Source organism: Rousettus aegyptiacus, unplaced genomic scaffold (assembly GCF_014176215.1).
Source record: "Rousettus aegyptiacus isolate mRouAeg1 unplaced genomic scaffold, mRouAeg1.p scaffold_m13_p_1, whole genome shotgun sequence".
Taxonomy (NCBI): Eukaryota; Metazoa; Chordata; class Mammalia; order Chiroptera; family Pteropodidae; genus Rousettus; species Rousettus aegyptiacus.
Window position 1 is genome coordinate 4,537,917 of NW_023416284.1, and position 23,446 is coordinate 4,561,362.

Sequence of the window (23,446 nt, forward strand, 5' to 3'; positions counted from 1 at the left end):
CTGGGAAGAAATAAATCACTAGGGGTGGAGGGGATACTGATAAAATTATTTCAAGCCACACAGACTGAATCTGCCAAAATCCTAACAATATGTCAACAAATATGGAAAACAAAACAATGGCCTACTGACTGGAAATGTTCAAAATAAATCCTAATTCTCAAGAAAGGAGATGGCAAGGAGTACAGTAACTACAGGACTATCCTGTCCTCAAGTTTAAATTATTATGTGTCTAAGACAGCTGTGCTCACTAACCTGTTGGTGGTAACCTTACCTCATAAAACTATTATGAAGATTACCTGAATAAATTCATAAAAAGCACTGAAGCTTTTGCCTAACATATAAGCAGTAAGACAAATAAATTTAATTTTTTATTGTTATTAATATTGCTGTTAATGACATCAGGTAGCTGACTAATAGCCGATACCTAATAAAATGAAAATAACGGTGATAAACTTTAGGTCTTATGCCTGGTTCAAAATTTAGTCAAAAGGCTGACGGTGGGACTGAAATGGCCTAGCAAAGGCAAATATAAAAAGGAAAATGAAACAAAACAAGACCAAAGCACAAGAAAAAAAAGAATGTGATGAGCACACATTCATAAAAGCTTCGACCTACATTAAGAAGATGAGCTTTTAGGAAAATTGAGATAATTCCTTGCCTCTTTGTGCTGATCAGATCTGGGAAATGTTACTTTATTGTAAGTGCTACATTTTAAAAGACAAACTAGACAAAGCTCAAAGGAGAAATAAAATGGTTATACATAAAAATGGCTAATATTACACCACGGGTGAAATTGGAAAATATTACCCTCAGTTAAAGAAGCCAGTCGCAAAAGACCACTGTTGTGTAATTCTACTCATATGAAATGCTCAGAACAGGCGAACGCCTATTCAGATGGAAGGTGAACGGTGGTTGCCTGCAGGTGGGGGATGGGAAGTGACTAATAATTAGATTTCTTTTGGGGGTGATGAAAATATTCTAAAATTGATTGTGGTGGTATTTATACAAATCTGTGAATACACTAAAAGCCATTAAATTCTACACCTGAAAGGGGTGAAATATATAGTAGGTGAATTATATATCAGTAAAGCTATTCTATAAAAAAGAGCAAACTGAGGTGGTTCGCCTGGGAGAACAAGGCGGGGGCCACAGCTGGGAAGAGCTGCACCAGGAGCGCGACAAAGAAGAACTCAGAGCGAAGGCACTTCCGTGAAAATGATCAAAAATGGAATCTCTGCTGCAAATAAGTAATGAAAGTGCCATCACCAGAAGCTGTTAATATAAGTGGCCTTTTACCTGCCCACCTACCCCTGAGAAACTGTCATGTTCAGGGGAAAGAACGGAGTGCGACATAAAGTTCAACAGATCATCTAAAAAGGAACGACATATTAAAGCATTAAGTTCAAAAAGTCTTCGTGCAAATGAGACAAAAAAGAATATATTATGTATTCTGTGTTAAAAGTGTTGTTGTCTGGGACTCCTGAACAGAAGTCAATTCATAGAGTTCTCAGCCCAAAGGGAGCCATGTTGTTAAATTTAAAAAACAAACAAACAAACAAACAAACAAAAAACAATTTTCAAAACAAAGACTGAAAATGTTTCTGATCAGTCAGAGTACAATACATAAAAACTCAAATTTATATATTATTATGCTATTATGCTGATAATCGGACAGTGTCTTGATTATATCAGGAAACCTCAACTGCATGGTCTCTTCTAGCATTTTCGCTTATGCTATAATTAACATATAACATCCAGCGGACTCCATCCAATATCCTATTATAACATAAATAAAACAAGATGTTTGTCAAGACTGATTTATATAAGGTACTCTTCTGAAATTTACTGAATTTCCATGAAAAGAAATCATATAGCATATCGACTTTTCCCATTACTCTTTTCAACAACAAATCAAAACCTTGAGAGAAAAAAACCATCATCCTACAACCAGTGAATTGTGACTAATCTGAAGGGAAGACGAATGTAAGTCAGGGGTGCGGTGCGGAATGAATGTTGGAGACTCCTGATCACAGGCTTTAGACAAACTGTAATACCAGGGCCTCCTGGCAATGCCTTACACAGAGGCTGGGAATTACCTGACGTTCATTAAAGTCTTAAGCACTGCAAAGCTAATCCAGGGCCAGATGCTTTAATAAGTCCGTTTATGATGAACAAATAGAAAATCTCCAATAGAAAGGCTACCAACTTAATTCTTTAGAATAGAAGGGAATAAGATGGAAAATTATCCTTAGAATAGGCTTATCTGCATACTCTGCTGTGGCAACTTTACACCACCAAGTTCTGGGAGATCAAATGTGATTTGGACTTGAACCTGATTTATTCATTCATTCAATCATTCAACGATTATTTAGTGCCCCTCCACTGTATACCAGGCATTGAACTATGGCTCAGCAAAGATGATTAATATTCAATGGTTAACGAACAGTGATATTTATAGATCAGAGATAAAAAACTAACCATGAAGCTATTGGAAGCCTTGAATCCTTTGTTGGAGATGTGAATATGCATAAATAAATAAGCAAACAAATACATACTCTCCTGAATATGTAAAAAGCTTAATCCAAATGTCTATCAGCAATCCATATTTCAGAAAATAAAGCTGTCCAAGCAGAGGGGAAATCTTTGCTGCATGATTATAAATTTTACTTACATGTAAGTGGGTATATGTTCAATGTTATCGAGACAAGATAAACATGAAAATGCTAGTAAGTTTCTAAGAAAGAGAAGTCATAATAATTTGAATTCTATCAGGAAATGGGAAAGATACCTGAGCACAAAAAATAAAATCCAACATCATTTTAATAAAAATAAGTTAGCATGTTATTTTCTAGAAAACCTTAGTCTCAAACTGTAGGGCTCTGCTATAGTTTCCAAGCATAAATATAAAGGTCTATTTTGCAAAAGGCTAAATAAATGTAAGCATTTAAAGATGGCTGAATTAATCTCATTAGCACAATATAGGCCATCTATGTCTCAGACAGCTAAGTAAGTGTCCAGAGGAGCCTAATAAAACTGCATACAAAGACAAGTACTGGAACAGTATACGTGGAAACATTTCTAGGACCTTCCAGAAAGAGCAGCATTGCTTTGTTATGTTTTAACATAATTTTATTTAACATAACATAAAATTATGAATAAAACGACTTTGTATTTATAGGTGTTTACAATTTAAAATAGTAAAATATAATAAAACATTTCTTTGCTGACGTATATTAAGATGTACACCCTTGTCACTAAGAACACCCTCCTCTTTCAGCAAGAGGCCAACACATTTATTACATCTTCTTCCTCTACATCAGTAGAAAACTGTTTTTACATAAGTAAAAAGATGAATACATTTTAATACAAATGAACAAAGAAAAACTGTGTACCTAACTATTCTATAAGTTCGCCCCTAGACCAAACGTAATAAGTCACGTGGCCATCAAAATAAGATATTTACATATTAACCACTTATGTGTTCTCCAATGAGGCCTCTGCTATTAAGAATATATACATGTAAATTTTAGGATTATTTGTTCTAGTTCGTTGGTATTTTGTACTGTACACTAGAAATTAATAAAATAAAACAAAAAAGAATACACACGTTCCTCAAATTTTATATAACCTGAAAAACATCTGCATTGAATTAAAATGGACTAAATACTCAGAATAAAAGGTTGAGCTTGCCAAACTGGATAAAAAAGCAAGACACAATGAAAGAACTAAAGTACACCAGAGTTGTACTTAAAAAGAAAACGTAAAATTCTAAGAAAGAAGCTGAAAGAAAATATACCACGCAGACAGTAAGCACAAGAAAGCTATGTGTTACTATCAGACAAAATTGAGTTTAAGACAAAGTATTACTCGACACAAAGATGGTCACCAAAAAGGTAAAAGGATCAAATACACAGAGAAAGATATATTATACATGTACATGTCCCTAGTGATACAACATTCAAACATATGAAGCAAAAACAGAACCATAAAGAATAACCAAATCCATGATCATAGTTGAACTGATGATACAACTCAACAAAAGAGTCAGTAGGACACAGATGATTTGAGTACTATGAATCATATTAAAGAAAATGACAATTATAGAACAGTATACCTAGTAACTACAGAATATAAATTCATTACAAGTGCACATGGAACATTCACTAAGATAAATCACATGCTGAGCCAAGAAATAAGTGTCAATAGATTTCAAAAGACTTGAAATCTTACTGGGTACTCTCTGACCACAGCAAAACTAAACTAGAAATCAAAAATATGAGAGAGAGAGAGAGAGAGAGAGAGAGAGAGAGAGAGAGAGAGAGAGAGAGAGAGAGAGAGAGAAGGAGGGAGGGAGGGAGGGAGGGAGGAAGAAGGGGAGGGAAAAGTCAAGCCTCTGGTAATTAAGCAATTTAATTCTAAATAATACATGGTTAAAAGAAGAAATCACCAAAAAAAAAAGAAATCATATTTTGAAAAGAATGATAATGAAAGAACGATAAATCAAAATTTTGACAAAATTGGTTATCTAGGATCCCATTTGAGGAAGCAAGAAGAAAATGATCAAATTAACCCAAAATAAACAGAAAAGAAATAGTAAGATTGGAGATCAATGGACTAGAAGACAGAGAAAATCAATGAAACCAAATGCTAGCTACCTGAAAAGATGAATAATTTTGATAAACCTCTATTTAGACTGATTAAGAGGAAACAAATTAGCAATATTAGGAATAAAAGAAAAGATCAACATTACAGACTCTATAAACATTAAAAAGATAATATAGGTATAATCTCAAATTTTTGCCAATAAATTTGATCATCTAGATAAAATGGACAAAACATTGAAAAGACTCAGACCAACAGATTACCAAACTGACACATGAATATAAAATTTGAATAGGCCTATGTCTATCTGTAATTTTAAACTTTCCATAAAAAAATATGTTGTCCCAGATGGCTTCACTGTGAATTCTATCAAACATTTAACAAAGAAAAAATAGCAATCCTGTACAAACCCTTTAAGAAAAGAGAGTAGGAGGAAATATTTCTCACTAATTTTTTGAAGTCAATTATTACTTTGATATCAAGGCCAGATAAAGATATCACAAAGAAACAAGACTATACCTCAATATTCATCATGAACAAAAATGTAAGTTTTCAACAAAATATTAGCAAATTCAATCCAGTAGTACATAATGACCAAGCAGGATTTATCTGAGGAAGGCACAGTTGGCTTAACATTTGAAATGACACAATGTAATTCACCACATTAACAAAATAAAGTATAACAAGAAAAATTAGCATTTGACAAAATTTAATGCCCTTTCATGATAAAAACCTCAACAAACATAGATATAAAAAGGAACATTCTAAGAAAAAAACAAAAAAAGGAGGGAGGGAGAGAAAGAGGAGAGGGAGGAAGGAAGGAGGAAGGAAGAATCCTACGTTGTACTTAGCAGTGAACGACAACTTTCTGTCCCTAAGATGAGAAAGAAGGCAAGGAGGTCCACTCTCGTCACATCTATTTGCTATCATACTGGAGGTCCAAGTGAGTTCAATGAAGCACAAAAAAGAAAATGTACAAATCAGAAAGGAAGAGGTAAAATTGTCTTTATTTGCAGGTGACCTCACTGTGTGCAAGGAAAATCCTGAGGAACCAACTAGAAAGTGACTAGAATTTATAGCGGGACCAAATACAAGGTCACCGTATAAAAACTGATTGTGTGTCCCATCGATGAACACTTAGAAGCTGAAATTTATAAATACAGTATTAACAGCATCTTCAAACTGCAATTACTTAGGATAAATTTAACAAAATATATGTAAGACCTGAAAACTACAGAATCTTACACATAAAAAATTAAAGAAACCTTTTTTTAAAATGGAGAGAGAGAACAGGTTCATGAGCTGAAAGCTTCAATACTGTTAAGATGTCAATTCTTCCCAAATTGATCCACAGATTTAATGCAATCCCAATCAAAATTCCACCAAGCCTTTTTAAAAACAGAAACTGGTAAGCTGATTCTAAAATTTATATGGAAATGCCAATGACCTAAAATAGCAAAGCAATCTTGAAAAACAAGCACAAAAATAAGACCTACACTGCCTGAATTCCTATAGAGCTGAGGTACTGATAAAGACATTCATTAGATCAGTGAAATAAAACAGAATCCAGAAAAAGACCAAACACATACCAGCAGTTGATGTTCAATAAAGGTATCAAGGCAAGTCAATGAGAAAAGTCTGTTTTCAAAAATGTTCCAACAACTGGCATTTTGTAGAAAAGGATGAACTTTCACCCCCTACTTCGCGTCACATACAAAATGAATTTGAAATGAATCGGTCTTAAATGTAAGAATTAAGACTTCAAACAAAAAGCATAGATATAATTTTGATAATCATGAGGTGATCAAAGATACTTTCATAAAGGAAAATGATATACTGGACTTCAATAAAAGCAAATATTTTGCTCTTTGAAAGACACCATTATAAAAAGTCATCATATGGAAGAAAATATTCATAATACTCATTTATCAAAATATATGATAAATATTCATGTTCAAGGGCTTGTATCATATGAAAAGAAGTCTTAGAATAACAAAATATTCTAAAGACGAATAACCCAGTTTTTAAAATTAGGCAAAAGATTTGACTGGGCAAAGATTCGTCACAAGAGAAGATCTACAAATGGGCAATACAACATGAAAAGACGCTCGACATCACAAACAGTCAGGAAATTCAAATCCGAACTCTCACTGAGCTATTACCACACATCTATCAAAACAGCTAAAATCAAAAAGGCCGACAACATTTGTCTTGCTGAGAATGGTGAAGAACCAAAAGCCACGCACTGACAGGAGTGTAAATGGTGCGGCTGCTCGGGAAGCCTGTCTGACACTTTCTCAAGAAGCCACCTGCATGCATGCGACCCTACCACTCCAACCCCGGCTGTTTGTTCAGGAGAAATGAAAATATAAACCTACACAAAGACGGATGTAACAGTGTTCATAACACCTTTATTCCTAACGGCCAATAGCTTGGAAACAGCCCAAAGGTGAACAGATAAAGTACTGTGAATTTCCACACAGTGGAATATTGCTCAGCATTAAAAAAAAAAAAAAAAAGAACTGCTAATACTATAACTAGCAGTTATAGTATTAGGAGCCAGACCTAAATGATGACATATAATATTATTCCCTTTGTACACGTTTTAGGAAATGTAAATTACTCTAAAATGAGAGAAATCAGTGGTTATCTGAGGCTGGAAGAGCAAAAGATTACAAAAGGGCATGAGGCAACCTCTGGCGAGTGCTGGAAACATTTTGTGTCTTGGTCACTAGTATTGCCATAGTTCCATTGGTGTTTTTTCACCTGAAAAAAACTCATCAAATGGTACACTTTAAATCAGAGCAGTTTATTATAAAGTACACCTCAATAAGTTGTTTTGACAATTACACTAAAAATCTCATTTGTGAAAAATAAAAACTGGGAGTTAAAATAAGTAATCCGGAAGAACCTATATTTAAAATCAGGTCCATAAAATTATCAAAAAGAACTGACAGTTCAATATTATTCTATTAGTGATTACAGTTCTAAAAATTAAATGACCTACCTTAACTGCACTTATATTTAAATAGTTTGACTGGATGTTAAACACACACACGTGGCCATAGTGCAGATTTCATATATTTTAAATTTCTATAGTGTCTTGGGAAATAGGAAATAGACTCAGGTTTATTCTAAATTGATAAACGTCTAACCCTCTTTTGACTCTATGTTATACTTTAAGAAAACAATACTTTTCACATAACAATGTATTTATCTTTTTAACTTATTATGTAACATAGTTCAAAACTTCTGTTACTCCAAAGAAGTAAAAATAAACATTAACTTCTCACAAGATTTTTCCATTCACTTCATTAAACAAAGTGCCTACAATTAAAATTCTCTGTGAGCCAGTATGACAATGAAATACAAAAATTAAGACAAACACGAAATTTTTCCATTCATCACAAAATGAGAATAAAACTTTGTCTTTCAGAAGCTGAAGCACTTGCATTGCATAACCCAAAACACCTGAGCTGACTTGCCCCGACAAGAAGAATTCCAAATGATGGGATGGCAGCTTCACAGAAATAAAAACTCATAAAACTAAAACCCTTCTGGCAATGCTTAAGAAAACTTCAGAAAGAACTTGATACAAAAGACCCTGAGCAAAAATAACCCACATTATTTCTGTATAGAAGTATGTTCTACAGAATCCTTTAAGGGTTTGGAAGAGAAAGAGAATAAATCAGATAAATTCAGGAAAGTGCCAAAAATAGATTATTTAATTAAATATGGTAACATATTCATTATTCAGAATTCAACTGATCAGCATAGTCACAAAAGGGGATTTTTTTTCATAAAGCTTTTGTACAAAAAACTCAACAGAAAACAAACAAATATCCAAGAGTTACTTTGAACATACATATATTTTTAAGGGCAACTGAATTCATGGACAATTCACATCTACACCTACCATAGCTACTGTCTGCACCATCACCAAGCTCTGAGTTTCAGTTTCCTCGTTCGTTAAATACCCTTGAAGGCCCTTCTGGCTCTATCATTTTATGTTCAGAGTAATGATTACTTATAAAAACAAAACCCCTAAGTACCAACCAGGTGAGGGAGTAAACAAATATATATATGGAAATGTGAAAAATCATTCAGTTATTGAGAACATGGCAAATCCCCAGCAAGATCATTCAAACGCCAACATACAAGAGACTATTGTAACGTGAGGTAATACCCAAAAAACAATAGCAGATCAGGATAAATGTCAACCACATCATATATCAATGTGTTCAGACTCCTACATGCTTCCTCAAAAGCAAGCTATATAGTAGAAAGATCCCTAAATTGGGAATCCAGGTTACTTTCCACCTTTCATTATGAACTTTTTATTTTTAATTTTTTTAGGTGAGGCAATCCTTGGTTGACCTCACAGATTGCAAGGACCTTGTCAACTTACTATCCCTTATTTTTTTTTCATTATTTTTTTTAAGCCTACAGCGCCTGGCCTTCGTAGGTGTTCTCCCATCCAAGTACTAACCAGGCCCGACCTGCTTCACTTCTGAGGTCAGATGGGATCGGGCTTGTTCGGGGTGGCATGGCCGTAGACAATTGTGAACTTTTTAGATCGGCATTCAACAAGTCATCTGACCTTTCTAAGCCTTGGATTTTTATCTATTTAGAGATTGGAACAGATGATCTCTAAAGTCCTTTCCAACTCTAGTTGACCTCTCAAGAAAAAAACCGAAAGGGCGCTTAAATTACACTCAGTTCACCACGAGAAGACCTGCAGCCTCACGCTCAACAGCCTAGGCACACGCGCGCGCGTGCACACACACACACATACACACAGCCATCCAGACTCTCTACTACACACCAGAACACCATCGAACTTGTCAGCACGTCTTCAGATCTGATGATTTCACATTAGGAACCACAAAGAGAAGAATTAGTTCAAGAAACTTTAAAATCCAGTCAGTTTCCTAAACGGCCTTGTAGGATATATTCGAAAGTCAAAAAAAAGTGTCTAAGAAAAGCAAGCTGGTTTCGGTGGCCATGCTGCTTGCAGCAGTGAGTGTTATTCTGAGCTGCTGTGTGTGGTACGAGATTGAAGCGGATGAGTAACCATGGTGGGATGTCGTGCAGCCAACTCGGTACCTTCAGGCTCGCTTGTTATATTTCACTTTAGATTTTTTTAGGGACTGTTATTTTTAAAACTTAATTTTGTTTTATAATCCTATGAAATAGTCACATGGTTCGAAAGTCAAATCTATAAAAAACAAATCTGTTCAAAGAAGTCTAGCTTCCTCTCCAGGGCCGCCACGCACTGTGGACACTGGGTCTCAGACACAGAGACAGCGCTGTTGACCACAGAAGAGCATGGCCTCAGGATCTGAATCTTGACTGTGTGGCCTCACGTCACGACCTAACTGCACTAAACTCTTTCCTCATGTCTACAATGGCGGTAACAATAGGACCAACTTAGAGGGTGCTGTGAGGATTAAACAAAAATCATCCATGCACAGTGTTCTGCTTTGCGAGATCTCAGTAAAGATTAGCCAGCAGCATTAGGCTCTCCTGTGAGGTTCGCCATGATGCTGGAGTACAGATGCAGATGAGGAAGAGAACCTGGAGGGGATGCAGCCCTGGCCTGAGGTCGTGGAGTCCTGTGGCCATGGCCACAGCTCATCTTTTGATCCCAGCTGCACACTACAGTACTCGTGACTAAGATGCCAGGCTCCTCCACGTCTCCTACTCATCATACATTTTCCCCAGTCAGCACAGGGACCTCTCTTCCCGCCCAGATGACTTCAAAAAACTCACTGTGTTTAGTGCATTGAGAGTAGTGTCATCCCGAGACGCTGCCACACAGCCATCCTCTGTGGAACCTCCGTCACACATGCCTGCAAAGGCCGCCATGCTCCTTAGAAGACAAGAAGGGAAAACATCAGTACAGAAATGTTAACCCTCAATTTTCAGAGTACATTTTCAGCCCAAAGACCAAAGTCCATTACTACAGGCATGATAAGCCAGAGTTGTTGGTCCTGGTTCTGCTCGTTTTAAAAAGAAAAAATTGTTAAGTTCTGTACAGTTCACTCTTCACTCACTCAGATAAACGTAAGTTTTACGCCTGCCTACTGTCTCGTCTCTTCCCATTCTTTATCACTACTCTCATTTCAGTTCTGCGAACATGAATAATCTAAAACTATTTCCCACAGCAATTGGTTTGATGACAACCTTTTGAACCAAAGTTTCCAAGAAACATGTAAAATTAAATCCTCTGAAACTTTACTTAATTATTTTCATGCTACACATCAGCTACCTTTAGGTGAATTAAAAGTAAAAAAGATAAAAAGGAGTCTTAGCAGCGATTCGCCCTGCTGCAATGTGCTCATCTCTCCTGCAAGCCCCCATGCACAGCACTGCTGACCACGAAACAGCCAGAGCTAAGATTCGGCCGCCTGGCCCGGTTTTCGAGTTTTGTTGCACATTGTTGAGGCTGTAGTGAGTTTAAGAAATCACTGCAGACAAAGGAAGGCCCTCTGCCGGCACTACGGGTGTCAGGCAGATACGAACTTCTCTTTTGCAGTTTAGACATTTGGAGGTTAGCAAGTTCTCATGTAGGTAAGCCACAAAAATGTCATGTTTAGGCATGGCATCAATGAATAGCCACAAAGTAGAAGAATCTGTAATGAGATTTTAAGATGAGCTGAATGATCCAATTATTCAACTGGATTGAGAAGTGTTGATAATTGCAAGTACGGCTTACCATATTTTCCTTCTAAAGAGTTCTAAAACCTGGTATGAGACAAACATCAAGAAGAAAAAGGTGACTTTACCCCAGGAAAACTATTTTTCTCTGTTAGGAAGGATCATGGCTCTGATTACAGAGGGTACAACAAAACAAAATCAGGGACTGCCCATATGTAAATAAAATTTCAGGGGGAAGAAGAAAGTTCACTGCCTGTTGATCGATTTGGATGACCTAATTCAGAAAGCAGGATGAGGTGAATCCCTGTTACCTTGCTGCTCTCAAGTACATAAGGAGGTCACAATCATTAACTCCAGGCATCCAGACCAGTTCCTCATGTTGGGTCACAGTGTCACCATCTGGAGAAGGGAATGGTTGCAAATCGGGAAGTTTGGCCTGTAAGACAGAGATGAAGCAGTCACAATCACTCCCTTTAATGAGCTGCCTTAGGCAGGCCCTGGGAACAGATGCAGCAGCTCGCTGGGCCCGCTCCTCCAGGAGGTACGGAACCAACAGCTACCACCAGGAGTCACCGCGGCGGCTGGCCTGCGGCGCATCTCAGCAACATTTCAAAGAGAAGGTTTCACAATGGACTGTTTAATCACTACTCAAGGAGCAGCAGACAAGGGCAAAGTTAAAACACGGCCCACAGAGACCCAAAGAGTGAAACAAATGGATACTGAGAACCAAAAATCAAAAATCAAAAAATGTCTCAGGAGATAATGGCACCTTGATAAGGAAGGGAAAAACACACCCATTTCAAATATAACAAGTATATAAAGAGACATCTACAATAAAATATCACCTAAAGATAATGGCTAAAAAAAGTAAATGAACTATCCTATTAAATTAATGTTCTTCTCAAGTGAGTCAATAACAATGTAAGTCATGGTAAACATCAAAAAAAGACATGGAATTGGAGTTAACATTAATGACAGAGCTGAACTAAATGATGGTGACAGAAATTAGATGAGTAGCAGCTTCAGGAGGAGAGGGCTGCTTGTGACGGGGCAGGGAGGGACTTTCTGCCTTGACACGAACTGTCACAGACGGCACAGTAATCATAAGATACCAACAGTTCACTGTAAAGTATAATAATATTTTTTTAAATATTTGAATATCAATTGTCAATTTTGGCTCAAACAAACTATAAAAATTCAACAACGAAAAAATGTGAACATCAGAGCTCAATAACCGAGATTCTAAGTCACCTCTGGTTTGGAGATTTAGATACCTTGAGCATTTTCTCATCCTTACTCTGCTAGGGCAGAGCTAGAGGAAACAGGACCATCAGAGATCTACGAAAAGTCAGCCATCTGCAAGGTACATATGTTCTTATTTTCTTAAAAGATGAACATGGACACATTAGTTTAATATTTTAAAGTAAGAGCTGCAGTTTAAAAGCTCGTGTCCACAGAACCCAGGCAAAAAAAATTAAAAGAATTAAGCAGGCAGAGTGTAAGGCAGCACTGTCCAATAGGAATAAAATGAGAGCCACGTATTTCTTTTGGAATAGTCTAGTATCCCCATTAAACACCATGTCCCAATTTGGACTAGCCACACGCCAAGTGCTCAGAGCCACAGGTGGCAATGGCTCCTGGATGGGGCACGCAGATGTTAGGTACCGAAGAGCGAAGGGAAGCAGGTGAAATAGAGAAAGCTGCCCCTTCCAGGAAATGCTGCCATGCAGGAATGTGATCCAGAGTGTGTGCATCCTCCAATTTTTTCCAAACTTCAAAAATCTTAATTATTATGTAAAAGCTTCTGGTTTTAAATGTTGGTCAGTCGAGTTTTTAAAACAATTGTGTACCAAAGTACAACATCAGGAGGACATGTGGCTCTCAGGCCACGAGTTCGACCTCTGTCACATGCTGTCTTTGATGCCTCTCGATGTGTACCGAGCACTGATCTTCTCCAAACGAGGATGCTCTTCTTTAATCTAGTATTGACTTTTACAACATTAACTGGGTGCCACAATTAGTTCTGCTTAATATACAGTGAATGTTTTGGAATAAAATCAAAACACAATAGATATTCACATCAAAACGCCTTTAACATTTGTGCTGAGCTCTGCTTGCCCAGTACCAGGTGCGGTACCTGGCGCAGCAGCTCTCCGATGGCTGTTTGTCAAGTTAATTAAAAAGTACTACTGCTATGCAGGAGGACCGACTCCCCCAGAGAAAAATGAGCTAGAAATAGAATTAGTTTATAGAAAAGAAAATGCATCTAGCTCTTAATCATAGAAAAAGATGGTCTACCTTGCTGAGAAGAGAAATATAAATTAACTGATGAGATACTATTTCCCATCTTTCAGGTTAAAATAAATCCCAAAGTATGACAATATACGAGGCTGTGTTGTTAACATGGGCGCAAAATGGCACAATCTGTATGGAGGGCAAATTTTGTAATATCCTCAGAACCATGTGTGCACTTGCCCTCTAAGCCAGCCAGCCCCCTTCTAGTGATATATCCCAAAGACACGCTGGCAGAAATGCAAAAACGTACATGCATGGGCTATTTACTGCACCGTTACTTACAACAGCGAATGGCTGGAAGCAACCCAAATAAATACCCGTCAAGGGGGACTGGAAGAATAAACTGTTACACCTGCTCAGTGGGGTTCCATGAAGGGACAGAAGGAAATGTGAAGGGGCTCTGTGCTGCTATGCAGGGGACACCAAGATACACTGTTAAAAGATAAAAGAAAGGTGGTAAAGGTGTGTGTGCTATGCTACTATTTATCAAGGAACAGGATGTGGGGAAAATATAAATAAGATGGATAAAGCATGACTTTAAATAAAAAAACCAAAACGATGATTATCCATCAGGGAGGGAGAAAAACATAGGAAGGGGACAGGGAGGGAAGACAGACTTTTTAACGTACTTTGTTTGTATGTTTGACTTTGGAGCCATGTAAATATTTTACATAATTATCAAAACAAAATTAAGTTTAAAGAGCAACAATTCTGTAAACTCTAAAGCAAAAGGAAACAAATGCACCTAACTCTGCACTGAGTTAGTTCCTCTCTCTATAAAGTATTTCGAGTAACTTTAAAACACATTAATTTCCCTGTAGAGCTCTGGTGCGACATATTCTAAGGCCCCCCAAAATATTTAATAAGTCGTTTTCAGTAATCATATTATTTGTATCAGTGTGACTTGTTATTTCTGAGCTGTTATATATATGTTATGGAATTAAAGCCAATGAATGCTTATGTTTAAAAAATGGGATTTAACACATGAGAAAAAGATACAGATTTGGGAAAAATAAAATAGGATTACTATAAGGTCTATATAAAAATCTGAATTTGAATTATAAGCCTCAGAAAGAAGAAAAAAGAAAAGAAAAAAAAAAAGCGTATTTCCTGATTTGTTTCCTAAAAAGGCCTGGAAATAGTAATTGACCCAATGATAATGAACACCCAACAGTCAGCGAAACGACATCACTTCCCACCGACACGATGAGGGCTCCTACAAGAAAAGTTTCATGACAAATCTAGGGTAGAGCTGTGCAAGATGATTATTAAAATCATGTCATACCAGATGAAAGGAACCTACCAAAGCTCACTGGAGTTGAGTCAAAAGGACACAGAAGGCAGAAGAAAGAGGCTCCTACCAGCCCCCAAATAATTTCATCATCAATAAGATTAACTGCAATGGCTTAGCAGACAATAAATTATAAATCCATTGGTCACCACTGGAAGATGTTGGGGAGCTAACTCTCGGTATTTTGAAAACTGACAGAGGGGAAGAATCACACATTTATCTTGCCTTTTCTCTGTGATTCTAGGACTCAAACAGTTAAGGGGGAAGTGTCATTAATTCAGCTAGTAAAGGAAGGAATGATAGGATTAGAATATCAACCACTCTGAGATCCCTAATTAACTAGTGGATCTAAGTAACAAGCAAAGGCTGCAAACACATTGTGCCTCCTGGATGACGTGCACAGCACCGCCCTGAAGTATTCCTGCCAGAGGTGGGTACCAAACTGGAATGGGATTAAACTTCTGGATTTAACTACTAATTTTCAAGATATGCCGAAGACAAGGGAACGAGTTTAGTGACACATAAAGATGAAATTAGCTAAATCCAGACTGTGGGACCATATAAGACAAAACACTCAAGTTTCTTCAACACATAGAGAGATGGGGTGGAAAACACAAGAAACATGAAGAGATTTATGAGACATATCAAACAGTTACGATGCCATGACTCTTAATTAGACTCCAATTTGAATTATAATAAAAAAACAAAGTGAAAGACAATTAGGGAAATCTGGATATAGTGGACACTTGAAAATTAAGAAACTGCTAATTTTTATTAGGTGTAATTTACTGATTTTTCTTTGAAAGAGCTCTTATCTTTGCGATATTTACAAGTACAATGATATATTTGTGATTCATTTCAAAATAATGGTGGGAAAGGTGTGAAAAAGAATAAATTAGACAAGATTTACCAACAATTAAAATGTGTGAAAACTGAGTAATAAGGAAAAAGGGAGTTTACTGTACTAATCTTTCCCTACTTTTGTATATGTTAACATTTTACCTAATAAAAAAGTTCAAATTTTTAAGAAGTTAAATGTTGCTAATTCTTAAGAAAAATTGGTATACCTGGTAATCCAAAACATTCTTTTTCAAAGATAGACTATACAGAATATATTTTAAATCTGATATAAATATCTGGTTTTAAGTGAAAGGAAACAAAAATCCAAGCACAGTAATGCCCCTTTCCAAGAATTTAAGCGTCTTTTACTTAAGAACTATTTTTTCTGTCATGGTAGGAAGAAAAACCTACAAAATAAAACTCTAGTAAGAGATCTCAAGACACCGGAAACATGGAGGAAGAAAAAAATGGGTGGGAAAATACAGTGGTGGGACAGAGCAGGGAGAGGTATCAGTGGTACCAGGCAAGTACTGGATTCCTTGGTTAAAAGGTTAAGTCCTCGGCGTGAGGGCACAGGAAACAACGGAGAGGTGGAAGTCAGTGCCCCTGGGAGGCCACACCAAGAAGAGGGGTGACGGCAGGTCCTTTTGTTCAAGATCATTTCACTGTAGCGTTGATGAGATGTCACAAGAACTTAACTCTTGTTTATATCAATCAGCCTCTGGTAAAACCGGTTTCATCATTCATTTTGCGTAAAGTTACAGAACCTACCAGCAACGGTGGGCGAGGACTTAACTGTACTTGAACAAGGCAGACATTAAGGGGAGTGTTCTCTGGCAGCTTCTTTCTGCCTGTCTCAGTTATAATCCTAGTTCTGGGGCGAGAAGTATCTTCTAGTAATGAGATGCCCCGATGGTTTCTGTCTTTGGGTTTTAATAGTCCTTTAATTATTAATTTCTTTCTCATTAGTTAGATTTTAAACATATGAATGACATATAAGAAATGCTCAAAATCTAGACCAAAAAATGACTGACTAAATAGATTACCAAAACCTCTTTACCCTGAAAAGGAGTTGCCCGTACAAGTCTCTAGTATACCTAGGCCATAGTGGCAGAGTCCCAACATCCACTCCAATTCAAATGCCAGTCCATGCCAATCATGCCAACCCTAATTTCCTCATGGGTTGGAAGTGGAAACACGACCCAATCCATTCTGGGAGAGACAGGGACTAAAAGAGACCTTCTGGGAGAATTTTCCTTGCTTCTAAGGGGAAGAGAAGGAAGACACCTTTCTTCCTCTCAACATCTGCTGTATTTCATTCACTGTAAGACCCACTGTCATTTTATGTGCACTTAGAAAGGAGAAATGCTGCCAATTAAATTATAATCGCACCACAGAATGTACGATGAAACCCATCAGAGGTAATAAATGTGAAGGGAAGAAGTGTGTTTTAGGATCAATGAGATCCAGCTACCGGCATAGGGAAGCCAGCCCGGGGGACAGCCCAGTACCAAGAGAGCCCCAGAAAAGCAGAGCCAGGTCCTGTCTGGCCAGAATGCGATGATCCGTGAGACCATACACAGCCACGTTCAGCTAGAGTTTTCTGCTCCTGCCCATCAAAGCACACTGACTGATACAGAGATCAGAAAACAGACGACAAACGTGACACCGGAGTCTTAGTAAACTGAATAAAACATGAGGGGGCACAGGTCGCAGCACGACAAGCTTCCGGCTGACAAGTATCTAACCATCTTGACTCTTTCGAACAGAAGGGAATTTTTAAAAAGTTGAAATGAAAGTATGTGGTGACTAAATGTCCATAGACAGGCGGACAAACAAAATGTGATTGATATATACATTTAATACATTATTAGGCCTTAAAAAGTTGTTAAACTCTGACCTATGCTACAACGTGGATGCACCCTGAGGACATCATGCTAAGTAACACAAGCCAGACACAAAGGACAAATAACGTGGGATCCCACTGATATGAACTACCTAGAGTAGGAAAATTTATACAGACAGAAAGCAGACTGTGGATGCCAGGGGCCGAGAGACAGAAGACCGGGAGTCAGTGTTTAATGGGGACAGCGTTTGGGCTTGGGAATGTGAGAAAGTTCCAGAGGTGGATGGCAGTAATGGCTGCAATATGTACTTAATGCCACTTAACTGCACACTTAAAAATGTTACAATGGTAAATTTTTTTTTTAATTCTTAAAATTTATTTTATTATTTATTTATTTAAAAAATTTTTTAAATAAGTTTATTGGAGTAATAACATTGGTCAATACAATTATATAATTTTCAGGTGTGCATTATCATTTGACATCTGTATATTCTATTGTGTGTTTACTCCCCAGTCCAGTCTCCTTCAGCTACTATGCATATATCTGATCCCCTTTACCCACTTCACCCCCCCAAATCCTATATTTGACCCCCCCCTCCTCCTCCATCCCACTAGTGACCACCAGTCTATAGTCCATGTCCATGAGTCTCTGTTTGTTTGTCCTGCTCATCTGTTGCTTTTAGGTTTATATCCCACATATAAGTGTTACAATGATTTTCAACTTTTTCTGTCTGGCTTATTTTACACAGCATGATTAACTCAAGGTCCATCCATGTTGTCACAAATGGCAGTATTTCATTTCTTCTCATGGCTGAGTAATATTGCATTTTATATATGTACCACAGCGTCTTTAGCCAATTTTCTTTCGTAGGACATTTCGGTTGCTTCCATGTCCTGGCCACTGTGAATAATGCCGCTGTGAAAATCGGTGTGCAAGTATCTTTTCGGATATGAGTTTTCAAGTCTTGGGGTATATATCCAGTAGAGGGATTGGTAGATCATAGAATGGTAAATTTTACATTATATCTTACCACAAAAAAAAATAAAAGTGTGAGGTAATCTGGAAAAAAAATCTGCATTTATATAAAAATTCCCTGTAACTATAAAAACAATTCTAAGTTACTGCTCAGCACAATAAAGGGCCAGCAGAAGAATGCGAAATAGAAACCTATTAAAGAAGTTACCTAAATGTGCTTTACCTGATGGCTAGGCCCAACTCGGATTTCCCCCTGGGTACTGTTCAGCCTCCTGTCACGAAAAGAGGAGATTAGGTTAGCAAATACAGTTCTGACACAAACATTCACATGTTTTTCAAGAACAATAATTCACTTCAAATACACGAGTGGTAACTCAGGGAGAATAACCTCCTCCACTCCTAACGCTGCCCTGGATGGTACATGCCCCGCCACACGCACCTCTGAAACCCTTTGCTCCTACGAACCCCGTGACCTGCTCCCTGGCCTGGGTACCTACACACCATTTGTCCTGCCTCAGCAGGACCCCAACAGATGTTTCTTCTTAACAAAACATTTCGGGACACCCTACAATAAAACTTATTAAAACATAAACAAGATAACTAATGGCTCCTAGCAAACACACTGTGTCATTCACATATTCATTCTTTTGACAAATATTCATTAAGTACCTGCTGTAAGCAAGAATTGTCCTAGGTATTGAGGATAAAGCAATGAATAAAACAATGTTCTTGCCTTCTTAGAACTTACATTCTAATTCAGAGTAAAGAAAAAAAGAAAAATAATACATCAGATGACAATAAGGGCCAAGAAATTAGGGAGATGGTGGACGGTGAAGTAGTTTTACATTTCTTTATACAGGACGGTTAGAAAAAGTCTTATTAGTAAAGTGAAATTTGAGCAGAGGTGGGGAGGGCATGAGGGAGTGAGGCCGGCAGGCCTGGGGGCGCGAGGGCCCGACTCAGTTCTGTCTGTGCCGTTCTTACTGCACCGGCAACGCCACCCTCCTTTGCTCCAAATCCCAACTGTCCAGGTTCCTTTCAAAAGCCACTATTTCCAAGGAGTCTTTCTTGATCTCCTCCCCATTTCACCCTATACACCCACAAAAGTGTGGGGAGTCTTCTTCTTTTCACTCCTTCATGAAACATTTATTGAATATCTCTCTTGCCCCAGGCCTTTCATAGGGCACTTACTGGGTGTACAGTAATAAAGAAATATAGTCCCTGTCCCACTGGAGCTCACAGTTTGCAGCCGCCTGTCACCCTGAATCTGAGTCACGACTATCTACAGTATTAGGAAAACCCTTTCTGTGCCCAGTGACAAGTCTTTGTTGTGTTTACCATGACCACTGGATTGTCAATAGTGCCTGGAAGACTTTCGCCCAGTGACAGCTGCTCGATGAGTACTTGTTGACTCGGGCTGAACTGAAGAGCAGAATAAAGCAGCAAAGGACCAAAGAGGAAACACCACCTCTCAGTTTCCTCTCGTGAATCTGATAACCCCACCAACTATGTTTGAAGTTGTTAAAATGAATTTTGAAAAACTATTAATTCCTTCAGAGGCCTTGGGTTCTTCTTTTAATCCAACAGTTTTTCTCACGGAGAGTCTGACTTTGGCAAAGGCAGGCAGTAGACATGACGAAGGACGGGAGAAGAGCAACGGAGAGGACAGCTGAGTATCCAGTAGTCGTGAGCTTCCTCTCTGTCTGCCACGGGCGGTACCACCCACCCCCCAAACACCATTCACAAACGCGACACATTTCAGGAGAAACAGAGCACAGAAATGATGTGGGGAGGGACCAGGAGTCGGCAGGCCTCAAGAGGAGGCAGTCCGTGGAGTGGCTGAGTTGCGAAGAGACCTCTGAAGGAGACAGGAAGCACAGCGGAGGCCCAGAGGCCGAGCGGGACAAAGCCCTGCAGAGGTGCAGGCTGAGAGCGGGGGGCTGCAGGGGAGAAGGGCACGAAGTGCTGACTTCCAAATACAAGTCATCTTCGTTTCCTCAACAGGCAAATAGCATGTTGAAAACAGACACTAGAAGATAGACTGTTCTGGTAGGTTTATGTGGGAATTACAAGAGGCTGCTCTAGGAGGCATGTGGAGGAATCAGAGGCCGGGGGCTACTTTCACCACAAGTACTTCTTTAAGAAAAACAAGCAGTCAGCGTTGCCATTTCCCTTCCAACTTGTCCCTTTGTTTCGTAACTATGAACAAAACTGGCTGCCAAAAGCTCTCTCCTTTATTTTTAAATACTTTCCAAATGCTTGCCTGCCTACATGTAAATTGAGCCAAATGTATCATCTCAGAAAGCTGCAGCCACAGCCCATCCAGTAACTGTACCCACAGCTCAACCTTCAGGTTCTTCTAGAAGGTCTATGTTATGCCAAGGTTCTCAAGCGGTTGGTTATGAAAGCATTTCTCCATTACTGTTACATACACTGCTAAGTCCTTCATAATTCCAGGACAAACGTCCCTGGTTCATTTATTTTTAATACTTTTTTCTCTTTTATATTTTTGTGTTTTTCCTTATTTTTTGTTTTTTTTTTTTAATTTTAATATTTAATAAGCCAATATCGTTTTTAGTTAAAATATGTAACGCATAAGAACAAACCACCAAATACTGCATTGAATATAACTACATATATTCTACTTATATGTGTGAAAATGGAGACCAATAATGACTCAACTGCTAATAATGAGACAAGTGAGACAAAAAAATGTGTTGGAAGGCTCAAGAGCCTTGACTAGAAATGATTCCTCTCTTTTATATGTATATCCACAAAGATTACTAATAAGGTGAGTGGGTTAAAAAGCACAAAATAAAGGTAAAGCAAAGGAACTTTTAAAAATATTTTAAAACCAATTTTACAACAAAAGTATTTCTTAATCGAATGCACCTCTCAAATATCAGGATTTCATATTAAGAGAGTCAACGAAGTTATTTTGAGCAAGATTACATAAGCGGACAATGGCATTAGCTGCCAGGCCCAGGAACTCTCGAATATGGAATAAATGGCAGAAATACTTTTTAGGTCCAAGATACAAGAAAGCAGATAGCAACACACCCCATTGGAGAGAACTGGATGATGCGCCCGGGAGAAAAGCTGTCAGAATATGAACTGAAGATGAAAGACAAGAAGTAGCTTCAGGGGAAACTGCCAGTATCCAGCTGTATCTGAGATGCACAGAACAATCACCATCCTCCCCTCCTTTTGACAGCACCCGAACTCTGCATTAAACTAAACATCCCTCCCTTGCTGCCTCACCGCTCCCTTCTTCCTGAATGCTCCTTCTGTGTTGCATACCATGCTATGAGAGCATAATAGTCTACTATGACTAATTTGGACATTTCCTACCTCCACCCACTCTGAGACTGTAAGCTTCTAGAATACAGGGACTGAGATTTAATTCACTTTTTCTATCCCCCATACTCTTAACAGAGTACCTACATGGCATTATTATGCACTCTGCATGAATATCTCTGGACTACTTAAATGTGAAATTTGAAAAAACTCACCAGGAATTCTTATTAAAATGAAATAAACAGCTTATAGGAAATACTTGACAATCATATGCTGACTACTACATTTTCCCTCATATGTAACACAACAATTCTCAAACTTCTGAGTCTCAGAATCCCTTTATATTCCTCAAATTAATGAGCATTTAAAGGAAGTTGTGTTTTTGAGAAATTTCAAAATATTTATTTACTTACTTATTGCAATAAGCTCATTACATATTAACATGTATAACATGTTTTATGAAAAATAACTGTATTTAAACAAAAAACTATAGTGAAAATAAAAGCACTGTTTGTTATATATTCACAAATTTCTTTAGTGGAAGACAGCTGGATTCTCATGTCTGCTTTTACGTCCAGTCTGTTACAATACGTTTGCCACTCTCCGAAGTATATGAAAAAAATGTACTCTCATACACATGATTGGAGAATGAAAGAATATTTTAATATCTTTTGATAAATATATCATTTTTTATACTACACCTAAACTCAACAAGTAAGTTATTCCTTAAAGGTATGTGCACAACATGAATCTAAAATTTTATCAATGATCTTTTGGACTCTTTTACATTAAAATCCACTATTTCGTCTTAGCCTCTGGATGGATCTTCTGACCAGAAACGATTCTGTAACGTCACACACTGGTTAGATGGAAAATACTAGTTCGCTAAGTTCTACGCATCTTCCAAACATCAACACAGTTCGTTGTGCAATTTTTAAAGAGCACATCTTTGCTATCACCACCCATCTTCTAAGGAAAGCCAGTAAGTGCATCGAAGCTGCCAAGCTCGGAGCAATGGAGTGAGTATAAGATTTTTAAAATTCTAATTTTAACTTGGAAGCCCAACGTTCAGCACTGGCAAATACAATTAGTTGTTTTTCTTGAAATGATGGTAGGCTCTCTTCATCCACTTTCAGTAAAGTGCCTGCCAGTTACCCAAGTCCGTCAGTTATTCTTTCAAGTAAAAACGAAATGCCATGAAAAAATGGGCTACCTAAGCTCTAATTTAAACAAACAACCATGTCACTTGGTATGTAGCAGAATTTATGTCACGTTCCATATCATCATAAAGAACATAACAAAGACAGACCATCTTAGGGCTGAGATTTGATTAAATTAATAATGGGTCCACAAACCACACTCTGAGGAGCTCTGGTTAGGAAACATTCAGAACTTTTAGAAAATATTGGAGGCTAAAATTCCAAAGGTCCCTAACCTAGAAGATGCCAGGTTTCTCCTTCAATCAGCAATAATAGCCAACGTTTAAGTACTTTCTATCTGTTCTAGGTGCTCTATAGTATTATCTCATTTCTATGTATTAATTCATTTAATTTATATATTGATATTAATGAAAGTATTAGTAGTGATATTCACAGAAATTCAGATCTCATTCTATCTTGTGTTTGAACAAGAGGTTTGT

General features: G+C 37.7%; 1 protein-coding gene and 1 pseudogene across 7 annotated transcripts in view; both read right to left on the reverse strand.

Moving 5' to 3' along the window:
• Positions 1 to 23,446, reverse strand: part of RERE (arginine-glutamic acid dipeptide repeats) — a 357,676-nt gene that overhangs the window by 91,942 nt on the left and 242,288 nt on the right. For all 7 annotated transcript variants that reach the window (XM_036228288.1, XM_036228290.1, XM_036228289.1 and 4 more), the window contains 3 exons: positions 18,734 to 18,782; positions 11,574 to 11,698; positions 10,375 to 10,474 (listed from right to left, as the gene is read on the reverse strand). In XM_036228288.1, coding sequence (XP_036084181.1) covers positions 10,375 to 10,474; positions 11,574 to 11,698; positions 18,734 to 18,782 — 274 coding nt within the window. The remainder of the gene's footprint in view (positions 1 to 10,374; positions 10,475 to 11,573; positions 11,699 to 18,733; positions 18,783 to 23,446) is intronic.
• LOC118605120 lies at positions 9,043 to 9,160 on the reverse strand (annotated as a pseudogene).